The 12,206-nt window shown below is 44.9% G+C and overlaps 1 protein-coding gene across 1 annotated transcript in view; it reads left to right on the top strand.

Moving 5' to 3' along the window:
* The first annotated feature begins 3,246 nt into the window (after window positions 1-3,246).
* The window catches only part of ZNF830 (zinc finger protein 830), a 29,138-nt gene continuing 20,178 nt past the window's right edge, over window positions 3,247-12,206 (top strand). Inside the window, exons 1-3 of the mRNA XM_074987983.1 lie at window positions 3,247-3,472; window positions 4,366-4,461; window positions 9,675-9,798. Coding sequence (XP_074844084.1) covers window positions 3,350-3,472; window positions 4,366-4,461; window positions 9,675-9,798 — 343 coding nt within the window. The 5' untranslated portion in view covers window positions 3,247-3,349. The remainder of the gene's footprint in view (window positions 3,473-4,365; window positions 4,462-9,674; window positions 9,799-12,206) is intronic.

Below are 12,206 nucleotides of genomic sequence, written 5' to 3'. Positions count from 1 at the left end.
TGTCTGTGTTGCTTGTTTGATCATTGTGGTATAGTACAGAAATCATGCTGTTCAATCCATTCCTTATTTTCTCTGTACTTAATGTTACAGTATTATCTACAGTAAGGTGTAGAGAATTGGTTAATGGAGTCACTGTACTATTTATGGATGTCCTTTTGCACGTCTTCCTATAGTGATGTACACTATGTAATTAAGGTTTATATTTCACTTAATAAGGCGGCATGAGGCATGGAAATTATAGATAAGTGCTTGCCAAACCTTATTGCACGAAACAAGAGGAGGAAGCAGTGATAGAATTAATGCCAAATGGTGATATTTATAAGAATAGGTATATTATAGCTTAGGCTTCTCCATGAGAACATTCAAAATGATTTCAGGCCCAACCAGTGTTATAAACCAGGGGTGCCCAATCTTTGTTCATAGGAGCCACACAGCACTTTTTTACATGTTTTTGGGATTGAATGCAAAATAGCCCCAAACCACCACCACCACCACTTAACCCCCCTGGCAAACCCCCCCCCCTCCCCCGCGAAGCCCAGGATTAATTTACCAAGGAGCCCTGAGTGCTGTCACGCTCTCCTGCTCCTTCACCAGGCCATCTCCTCTTCACCGCAGCTGTGTGGTTCCCCCCAACGCTCCTACTCTCCCCACAAACATCGCAGCATAGGTAGCTCCCAGTGCCCTGACATTCTGAAAGAATAGGACTCAACTTGATGGGATTAACATCTGGATCCCTCCTGCTGGCTGTTAAACCAATTAAACTGAGATCTACTCCAGTGTTTCTCAACCCCCCCTTTTTTTGTTTTAAATACGAAGTATCCCTTTAAAAAAAGTGTCCCCAGTAACCCACAATTTCAGACATACCATATCCCCAGTCACCCCTCCTCTCCAGACCCAAGAAGCCCATGTGGCCCCTGATGAAAAAGCCCCAGCCCTCCGCCTTAACCCAAACCCCCCTCTCCCCTCCTCCAGAGCCAGGCACCCCCAGGTCCCCACTTTGACCCAATCCTCCCTCCCTCCCTCTCTCAGAGCCAGACAGCCTCAGTCGCCCTGCTTTAACCCAATTCTCCCTTTTTACCCTCTTAGAGCTAACCCTCCCCAACCAGCTATAATCCAATGCTGGTGACTCACTGGAGCTGCCGCTGCCACCTCCACCACCATTGCAACTGCTATGTGCGTCTCCCTCCAAGCACTGGGGAGGGACTTGTGCAGAGCAGCATGGTGTTCCCACGGCTCTGAGCATTTTATTGCTCAAAGAGCCATATGCGGCTTCAGTGCACATACCACCTGCTGCCTCTCTCAGCCCCTGCCACGCTGTATGGGAGCCAGAGATGGAGTCAGGCAGCAGAGGCAGGAGCCACAAATGGCTCCTTAAAGAGCCATCTTCTGCTTGGAGCCACCCATCTGCCTTTTAAAAATGGCACCGCTGCCAGCTCCCTGGGTCAGATTTTGGCCCGCAGGTCACGTGTTGGACACCCCTCTTACAATTTAACTCCTATACACAGAACACTACTTTGAATTCAGTCTCAGCCAATGCTAAGTTAAAAAAGTTTAAAAAAAAAAAGGGGTGTGTGGGGGGGAACAGGGTGAAGCTTTAGTGTGAATTGCAAAGGAAAGTGACTTTTCTAATTACCAGTAAGAATGCCCTTCCCTTGGTCTTGTTCTACAGCTTCATAATAGAAAAGTATTTGGTGATTTGAACAGTGAGTGAGAAAGTAAGTATCTGAGTTGGCCAGAGCACAACCCAACATACCAATCTACCATATAGACTACAAATGTGTATGTGTATGTGCATTTATATACTGATTAAGTTTTTACATTCTAGGGTTTTTTTCCCCCCTAAACACAGGGGCCGTTTCTAGACAGGCCACTTCCTTTGGCAGTGGTATGCTAATGCACGGCGTGAAAGATGCTAATGAAGTGCAGATGCAAATTCCCTGTGCCTCTTCCAGACTCCAAAACATCGTGTTGAAGCGTGGCCCCGGGGGTCTGCCAGAAGGAAGTCCTCTTTCTGGAAGCACCTTCTTCCAGACTCCAAATCATGTGACATTATGCTAATGAGGCACAGGGTATTTGCATCCGCACCTCATTAGCATCCTTCACTCCGAGTATTAGCATGCCACTTCCAAAGGAAGTGGCCTGTGTAGAAATGGCCAGGGTGTGGGTTTCTTTCCATACAAATAGAGCCAAAACTTCCATAATTTTGGATATTAGATGGGGTAGGAGGGCATGCTAATTGCAGAGATGAAAATTGGGGCCTACCCTATGAAGTTTGCTTGCCCCTGCTCTAGGGCAGAGGTTTCCATGGTGAAAACACTAGCTCAGGAGCTGTGTAAAGGTGCAAAAAGGAAGCCAGTGAAACATGAGAAACTCATCTAGTGTTTTTACCATGCAGATGTCAGTTCTAAACCAGGGGCAAGGTATGTCAGGCCCCAATTTTTGTATCTGCAATTACCATGCCCCCCAGTCTAATATAATCCAAGACTATGGAAATTTTGGCTCTATTAATACAGAAAAAAACCCCACGCCCTGTGTAAAAAAATGCACAGAATGTAAAAACGCCATTAATCAGTATATAAATGCAAATACACATACACTAACACACGTCAACATTTTTAATGGGATGGATAGTAACAGAGAGGTAGCCATGTTAATCTGTATTCTAACAGAACAAACCAGCGGTCACGTAGCGCTTTAACAAAATAATTTATTAAGGGATAAGCTTCTGTGGGAGAGACCCACGTCTTCAGATATGGGCAGAGTGGGTCTGCCCCCCGAAAGCTCATCACCTAATAAGCTATTCTGTTAGTCTTCCAAGCGCAACAGGAGTGCTGGTTTGTTTTAATGAGCTGAGTGAGACTTGGCCCCAGCGCCTCATTGTGCTGTACCCGCCCCCCCCCCGCCTCCCACCCGCGCGCTACACAACGGTTCAAGGCGAGCGGCTCCGCTGTGGAGCTGCAGACGCGCAGATTTAAGCAAACGCCACACGGGAAAGAGGAGAGCATAAGTCCTCGGAGAGCGCACGGGGAAGCCGTCCGCTGGCAACCGGGCTCGCCCCAGCTAACAGCCGCACCGCACAAACGGGGCCGGCCCCTGACACTGCGGCAGCCCCTGCCAGTCCAGCCGCTCTTCGCTGAGCGGCAGTTGCATTCGGCTTGCGGGACCTCCGGCGCGGTGCGAACAGACTCGCGCAATGAGCGACAGCAGTTTCTGCTCCTGCCACTGCGGCTCCGCCCCCGCCTCCTCTCGCCTCGCGGGCCCTGGCGAGAGGAAGGGGTGGGGCTTAGGGGCTCCTCGCCCCCCCTCCCACCGGAAGTAGCCGCGCATCCGCAGGCAGTTCCGGGGCAAGATGGCGGCGAAGCCAGGTTCGGGGCGGAAGCTCGTGCAGCAAGAGGAGCTGCGGCGCCTCATGCGGGAGAAGCAGCGACAAGGCGCCGCGAATAAGAGAATCGAGGCGCCGTTCGCTAAATATCCTTCTGCGGCCCCCTGCGTAGGGCCCCCGGGCTGCCCTCAGCGGCCTTGTGCTGACACCGCCGCTGCGGGGGGCAGGGGGGCGGATCAGGGTTTTGCTCGCCGGGCAGTTCTCTGCTGGTCGGTGTCAGCCGGTGCCGCGGTGGTCCAACCTGGCTCCGTCCGTGCGCGCGGGCTCAGCAACACCCCCCGCCCCGCGCCTCCTCCGAGCTCCCGGTAAAGCCGCGACATTCCCGTCCTCCCCAAGCCACAACCCTTAGCTCAGGTGTCCGGGGTGGTGCAGCTGGCGGGACTGGGCGGGGTTCCTTTAGCCGTGGGGTGGCGATCAGGCGGGATCCTTACACCTGCCGTTGTGCTTTGCTCTTTAGCCGGCTTGCAAAGTGAAGCTACCCGTCAGTGCCAAGGTGCTTTCGTCATAGGCACCAGTCCTGCACCATCATCTCCAAGCCCTGGCCCCGTTTGAACGCTCATTACAATTAGGGCAGCTCTGCACGGCCACAGGGGTCTGTGCTCTTGGATCACGATATGGAGTGAAAGCTGTAATTAGTGCATTATTCTATTTGGGTATTTGAAATGGTCACAAATATTTTGAAATTGTTTGAAAATGCATTAATTACTGTAATATCTCACATTATACTCCTTGTCCAGTGGCTTCCAAACTTTATTGGTTGGATTACCATTTTACAATATCATATTGAAATTAATGGGTGGTGTATCAGTAGTAACACAGTTTGGACACTCCTGCTTAGTAGTACAACACAGTGTTTTGCTAATGAGCATTGTAGGAGAGTCTTTAAACTGAAATACATTTTTTATTAGTGTACAAAAATGAACTAGAATTTTGAAGGTTTCATGTGATCTTGAAATAATTCCTTAACTTCAAAATGTACATATAACCGTTTAGGACACTTACATTGTACGTTGTGCAACATCCAGATAAAGACTGAACGTTTGTGGCAAACCCACATACTTGGGAAACAACACAAAGAGGTAAGACTTTGAACCTATGAAAATATTTGAGGCCAAGTTGTACTTTCTCTGTTTCAGTAACTTGTGCGGTGTGTAGATTAAATACCAGGTTTATGAATGGAAAGTTGTACCATTAGAAATTGTACACTGATGAAGAGAAAGTGGTAGTTTTCAGGAAGTGAGAAGTCAACCAAGTCCTAGATTCAAATGTTTATTAACCACTATAACATTTACAGGGTAATATATGGAATCTATTTGCAGATTGTCATCAGAGTTCAATATGTAATTTAGAATAACCTCTACACTTTAATAAAACAGCACATTCGGCTTATGTCAACTGACCTAGGATCAGCTACAGGGCTTTATAATTGTGCTCCTGATACACAAGCTGGAGCCTGAGCACCCATATTCCATCCCAAACCCAAATGTCTATACTGCTATTTTGTTGTCCCACATGCCACAGGTGCTGACTATATATTCATGGAAGTATCTTCTGTAGCTTTAAAATGTAAGCATCTTTTAACAACTGTATGTGTCAAGTTTAGCTGAACTCCCAGGTGACACGTACTGGATTTTTTAAGGGGTATTGGCAAGGTAAACCACTCAAGGAAAAGGGGAAGTTCTTTTTTGTTGTGTTAACTGATATACAGTGACTGATGTGGTAGAACGGTAGTGCGGATAAGGCATCTTGTTTCCATTTATGTTAGCAGATGTCTGTCATGGGTATCTTGACCAGCTAACACATGTGAAAGCCACAAGCTTCCTTGTGAATAATAAGATTTTAGCATATATTTAATACTTTGTGGTAGCTATTATGTGGCTAAAAATATTTCTTTTTAAAAGTGAAGGTAAAGTCTGGGTGAAACAATGGTGAAGTGCTAATAATTGATTGCTTTAGTTTTTATCTTGGATGTAATTTTTAAATGCTTTTTCCTCAAGTCTGTCTTATGCCCTTCTAAACAGCTACTACTGTGCATAGAAAACTCAGATTAAACTAAGTAGTTAATATCATGAATAAGACTATTGTAAATTATGGATTCTTTTATTCATCTCTTTACACAGAGTAGCTATAACTGACATTTTGGGACTTATGCATGTGTATATTGAGTAGTCATGACTGAGCAAATTTCACTGACCTGGCACATGAGAAATTAGGATTCAGAGGAAGCTAAAAACATAATTAGGAGTACTAGGTTGTCACAAGAACATGGATTCTAGGATCTGTTAGCAATTAGGGTGGGTTGTTTTTTGAGTGAAAACTTGCACAGCTGAATGTATCTGTACTTCCTGCTGCCTTTAAAGGTAGAAAAGCAGCACATAAGAGAGAGCAGCAGCAGCAGCAGCAGCAGGAGCTGCTGCTTTCTCCTGTCATCTCATACCATTCTTTCTGCCGTGACACTAAAATATAGGTTCTGATGGCTTTAAAATATTAATTAAATACTAGAAACTTATTTTAAACTCTTGCTTTATACTCCCTTATTTTGCAGTTAACACTTCTGGGATTTTTACAATTTGTAGGTGAAAGTGGCAGATATGTACAATTAACATTTTTCCATTCCTATGCATTTGTTGCAATTACCAGCCAACATGCTTGTGCTAATGGTGATTTTTGATATGGACACTTCTCTTTTAGGAGTTGATTGAATCATTCAACTCATTTCACATAGGCCACTGAACGGTTGTCAGAGGATAGTAATTTTAGGCAGTGCTGACCTGGGTCGTGTTTACATCAGTGATCGAAAGGGGAAAGACCTCTGATGTCAATCCCTTGAGCCGTTGTGTCTGTTCATTTTTTAAAATAATAATTGTATCATGAGCCCTGTTGCTTACTGTCTAGCATTTATAGTACCTACAGCCATTGAAATATCTCTAGCTTTGGGCAAGTCTACAGTGCTGGTTAAGTCAATCTTGCATTACTCAGGACTGTGAAAAAGACATCCTCTGAGTGATGCAAGATATTGTGAGCTAAGTGCTATCCACGCCAGTGCTATGTCAGCAAGAAATGTTCTCCTGCCAACATAGCTTCCACCTCTTCTGGAGGTAGAGTAATTATGTTGCTGGGAGAGTGCTCTCCCATTGGTAGGGATCTTCTTCACCAGAGGCACTACAATGCCACCGCTATATTGGGGTAGTTGCACTGGTGTAGCTCTTCTGCTGGAGAGCTACCTTTTCCTTCTGTACTTCACCTTAGATCAGTTGTTCTCAACTAGGAGGACACATGCCCCTGGGGACATGCAGAGAGAACATCATCTCACTTAGGTGTTTGCCCAGTTTTACAACAGGCTACATAAAAAGGAATAGTAAAATCAGTACTAAAATTTCATATAAGCAATGACTCGTTTATAGTGCTCTACGTACTATATCAGAAGTCTGCAACCTGCAACAGCAGTAGGCAGCTCTTTAAGGACTTCTTTGTAGCTCCAAATGCTATAATTTCCAAGTGAAAACAACAATTAAAAACAAAACAAAAAAAAAACCCCTCTTGATTATTTCTGATAAACAGTGAATGGCTAAAAGCCCAGCAATGAACAGCTCATAGCAAATGAGTACATTGAATAACTCCCCCTTTAATATGTGCAGTGCATTGTGGGATATGATACCATCGCTGTGTTTTGACCATGTTGCTAATAAAGTCTTGATTTGAAAAGGAAGCTTGTGGCATTCCTGCTGCGAGGGGCAACACATATTTTGAGAAAGAAAACTGAAATTAAACATTCAGTGAAATTGGCATAATTAAAGTAGGTAGGAGTGAAAGTCAGGAAGACAGTGGTATAAGCACACACATCAAGTGTGAGGAAATAGAATATATAAAAAGTTTATGCATGTCGTGCAGTAAACATGTATCACATTACAAATCATTGTGTGCGTGTGCTGTTTTTAAAACGGGTTACAAAAAAGTGTGGTTTGATGTTATTTATTAAGGTCCATCTCATATTCCCCTGCATTGCAGTTCTTGAATTATTTAGTTTTTTTCTGAATTAAAAAAAATGGCTCTTGCTGTTTTCATTGCTGAGCTCGGTACTATACACTGAAATGTCACTTCAATATGTATATTCCAGTTGATTTATTTTATAATTATATTGTAAAAATGAGAAAGGAAATGATTTTTCAGAAATACATTCAGTGTATTGGGCCACAGTTGTATTTTTGTCTGGTCTCATAAGCAAGTAGTTTTGAAATGAGGTGACATTTGAGGGTATGCAAAACAAATCAGGCTACTGAAAGGGGTACAGTAGTCTGGAAAGGCAGAGCACAACTGCCTTCGATCACCACTGTCCTAACCTTCATTATCTCAGTGGTTGTAAGCTTGACTACACCAGTTTCAGTGATTCAGAGGTGTGCATGCTACGAAAATGTGTTTTGTAACTTACTAAAATAAAGTTTTCTAAATATACTGAACTTTTAATTCTAGGGCCTGTTCTACAAGCGTTAGCAAGTGGAAAATAGGAAATTAGATTGGTATAATTACATCAAGCAGTGGTGTGAAAAACGGATGCCCCTTTACAAAATATAGTAACTCCTCACTTAGTGTTTTAGTTATGTTCCTGAAAAATGCTACTTTAAGTGAAATAAGGTTAAGCAAATCCAATTGCCCCATAAGAATTAATATAAATGGGAGACGGGGGAAGAAGTCAGTTTTCAGGGAAATTTTTCAGCAAACAAAAGGCCGTATATACACATACAGTGTGGGTGCATCTACATTAGCCGGCTACTTCGAAGTAGCTGGCACAGTGTCGAAATAGTACGTCACGTCTACACGCACCATGTACTATTTCGATGTTGAAATCAACGTTAGGCGGCGAGATGTCGAAATCACTATTCCTATCCGAAGATGGGAATAGCGCCCTACTTCAACGTTCAACGTCTAAGTAGGGCGTGTGTAGACGATCCGCGTCCCGCTACGTCAAAATAGGGGGGTCCTCCGTGGCAGCCGTCAGCTGAGGGGTTGAGAGACGCTCTGTCGAGCCCCTGCGGGGCTCTATGGTCGCCGCGTGCAGCAGCCCTCAGCCCAGGGCTTCTGGCTGCTGCTGCTGCTGCTGCTGCTGCAGCTAGGGGTCCATGCGGCGTGCACGGGGTCTGCAGCCAGTTGTCGGCTCTGTGGATCTCATGCTGTGCAGGCTGTGTGTGTCTGGGAGGGGCCCTTTAAGGGAGCGGCTTGGGGCTTTGCTGGCCTCTTATTTCGATGGGGAGCACTTGTGTGTGTGGACACTCCGCATTTCCTTCTGGGGCAGCTCCTTTCGACGTTCTCCATGACTACTTCGACGTTGAACGTGGACGGCACCAGCCCTGGAGGACGTGTAGACAGTACACGTCGAAGTAGCCTATTTCAATGTTCTTATGTCAAAATAGGCTCCTTCGATGTAGTGTGCTAGCGTAGACGTAGCCTCTAAGTTTTAAACAATACTGTGTATAGTGATGTTTACAAAGCTTGGTTGAGGTGATAGAGTAAGAGGGTGGAATATTCCCCACGGAATGTCTTGCTGTTAAATGATGAACTAGCATTTGGCTCAGCCCTCAAGGATTAACATGTTAAGGTAGCCTCATGCTTTAGAGGCAGCATGGGCAGAGTTAGGAGGGAGGAAACACAGTAGATGCATGATAGTGGCTGCAAACGCTTTCCTGTGGAAATGAGGTATGGAGTTAAGGGACTGATGGTGGTAGGAAGAGAGTACACCCTGACATCAGCATGCCTCCCCTCACAGGAAGTAGGAGGCTCCCAGGAGCAGCTCCAAGTCAGAGGGCAGGAGTAGCACAGCAGTGGGGTGGAAGGGCACTTAGATGCCTTACATGTAACTTAGGAGAGCTAATGGAAGGGAGAAGGAGCAGAGGGCTGCCAGCCCACCCTGGTTCCAAACTCCACAAGAACAAGCTTCTTTTCCAGAAAATCCTGAAAGTAATGGACAAAGCAGGTAGCCAGACAATGAAGTTATAAGGGCTCATTGCACAATTTTTAACACTCATGCCGTAATAGATAAGCAGTGTAACAAGGAAGTAACATTAACAGGTACAGCATTAAGTGGGGAGTTACTGTAGTTAAACCGACCTAACAATGAGTGTGTATAGTTTTAGGTTGATTGTAAGTTAGTCCACTTTCCCAAATTGTAGCTATCTACAATTACAATTGGGCTACTGTAGAGCTTTTAAGTGGAGACATGTCGTAAGTCACAGTAATTGTTAAGGTTTTGAAAGGAGAGTCTTTGAATTTTATTTTCTGATTCAAACTTTTTAAACAGAAAATTGCAGAATTAAAAGGTGCTAAACATACAGTACCTGGGCCTGCAATTAGCACAGAGTCATCTCATCCTGCCAAAAGAAAAGTTTCTGACACAGAAGTTGAAGAAATAAAGAAAGCAAAAGGTAAAGCAGTATGTTTACTGTTTAGCAGTACTGCGAATACTGAATAATCTGGCTTTCTGTATCTTGAATGCTTTTCTCCTTTAATGTGAGACACGAGGAAGATGAGGTAATATTTGTCAGTGGTCCATTTTCTGTTGGTGGAAGGTTCAAGTTTTCAAGATGCACAGCTTCTTTAAGCCTAGGGAGTAAAAGGTAATACAATCACATTCTTTCTATTTCATTTCCTGGGACCAAACACAACTACCACAACACTATGGAAGAGGGAGCAGGCAAGTACTCTGACTTGTGTCTTAATGTTGATTTTATTTATAAATATATGAAATTAGGGTAATTGTTTTTATGGAAGCAAATGTGATTTGAAATTTGATATCAGTAGAGTCATACTTCCAAAAACAGTACAGCTGTGTCTACAGTACAAAAATAACTTTGAAGTTGCATACTTCGAAGTAAGCAACTTTGAAGTTGAGCGTCTCCGCACACCCTACTTTGAAGTTAAACTTCGAAGTGGGGTACTACTCCATTCCCGGGAATGAAGTAAAGACTTCAAAGTTAACTTTGAAGTAAGGGAAGATTTATGTAGACTCTCTGCTGGTTACTTCAATGTAGTGCCTCACTTCAAAGTTAACTTCTAAGTTAGTTCCTAGTGTAAACACACCCTACATGTGATGTATTTTCCATTGTTCTGATAGAAGCAATTTTCTTAATGTTCACTTTGTTATACTAGCTAATGGCCTCACTGTGATGGAGGGATGAATAAAGGCTATATCCTGCAGATGAGTTTGCACGAGTGTAGGAATTGAGTCTCTGCACATACCCATTTCTGTAACGTTTGTAGTGCATCATGTTGACCTACCTTGTCAACATGATATCATGGTTACAGCCCGACCAAAGTCACGGCCATGAAAAATGCATCACAGACTGTGAAATTGGATCTACCCATAAGATCTTCCCCTCGCTGTTGCAAGGGCAGGAGCAGGATTTGGGGGCACCTTCCACTGGCTCCTACTGTGCTAGTCCCAGTTGGGCTGGGGCGGAACAGGACTTCCTGTTCTCTTGACTGAACGTACTCTGGAAGCAATCGGAGCTACCCACAGGAGCCTGTCTGCTTGCAAGAAGCTCCATGGCTGTTGCCTTCAGAGCTGGTCTGGGTTCTGAAGGCAGCAGTCACATAGCTTCCTGCTGCTGGGGAGATTTCCAGCGGTAGGTCACATCTCTTCCATGCTGCTGTGGATTCCACGCTGTTAGACCCAGCTGGGCTGGGGAGGGACAGGGCTTGGACATGGCAGGGAAGAATCTGAAGCATTGTTACAGGCTATTACCGTAGCAGTGCAACAGAAGAGGACCTGGGTATTGGAGTGGATGAGAGGCTGGATAGGAGTAAACAGTGTCCCCTTGTAGCCAAGAGGTCTAATGGCATATTGGGTTACATTAGAAAGAGCACTTCCAGCAGATCTAGAGAAGTTATTCTTACCCTTTATTCAGCACTGGCGAGGCCACGTCTGGAGTATTGCATCCAGTTCTGGAATCCCCAGTACAGAAAAGAAGTGGATGCATCAACCAAAATGATTAGGTTGCTGGAGCACATGACTTTTGAGGAGAGGCTGGGGGATTTGGGCTTGTTTAGTTTGCAGAAGAGAAGAGTGAGAGGTGCTTTGATAGTGGCCTTCAGCTTCCTGAAGTGGGGCTCTAAAGAGGATGGAGCGTGGCTGTTCTCAGTAATGACGGATGGCAGAACAAGGAGCAATGGTCTCAAGTTAGAGAAGGGGGAGGGCTAGGTGGGATATTGGGGAAAAACTATTTCACTAGGAGGGTGGTGAAGCACTGAAATGTGTTACCTAGAAAGGTGGTGAAATCTCCACCACTAGCAGTTTTTAAGTCCTGGCTCAGATGATTTAGTTAAGGCTGATCCTGCTTTGGGCAGGGGGCTATACTCAATGACCTCCTGAGGTCTCTTCTAGGCCTAGGATTTAATGGCTGCTTCTACACTTGCCCCCTCCCATCAGAGATGGCATGGTAATGAGGCAATTAGAAGCAGGCAAGTGAGGTGCTAACGTGCATGTTCAGTGCCTTATTAGCATAATGGCAGCCATGCAGATTTCGAATTGCAGACTGACAGTGAAGATGGGGGCAGCTTTGATATAAGCGCACCATTTCAACATTCTCTTACTCCCACAAAAGTAGATCGGAGTAAGGGAATGTTGAAGTGGGGGGGCCTATTTTGAAGCTGCCCCCATTTACACTGTCAATCTGCAATTCGAAGTCTGCACTTTGGAATCCACACGGCTGTTGTCATGCTAGTGAGGCACTGAATATGCATATTAGTGCCTCATTAGTCTGCTTCAAATTGCCTCATTACCATGCCACCTCTGAGAGGGGGGCAAGTGTTAGAAGCAGCCTATGATTCTATT

The sequence above is a fragment of the Carettochelys insculpta genome, chromosome 2, assembly GCF_033958435.1.
Source record: "Carettochelys insculpta isolate YL-2023 chromosome 2, ASM3395843v1, whole genome shotgun sequence".
NCBI classification, from domain to species: domain Eukaryota; kingdom Metazoa; phylum Chordata; order Testudines; family Carettochelyidae; genus Carettochelys; species Carettochelys insculpta.
The sequence above is the reverse complement of the archived record's forward strand: the minus strand, read 5'-3'. Positions and strand labels throughout refer to the sequence as shown.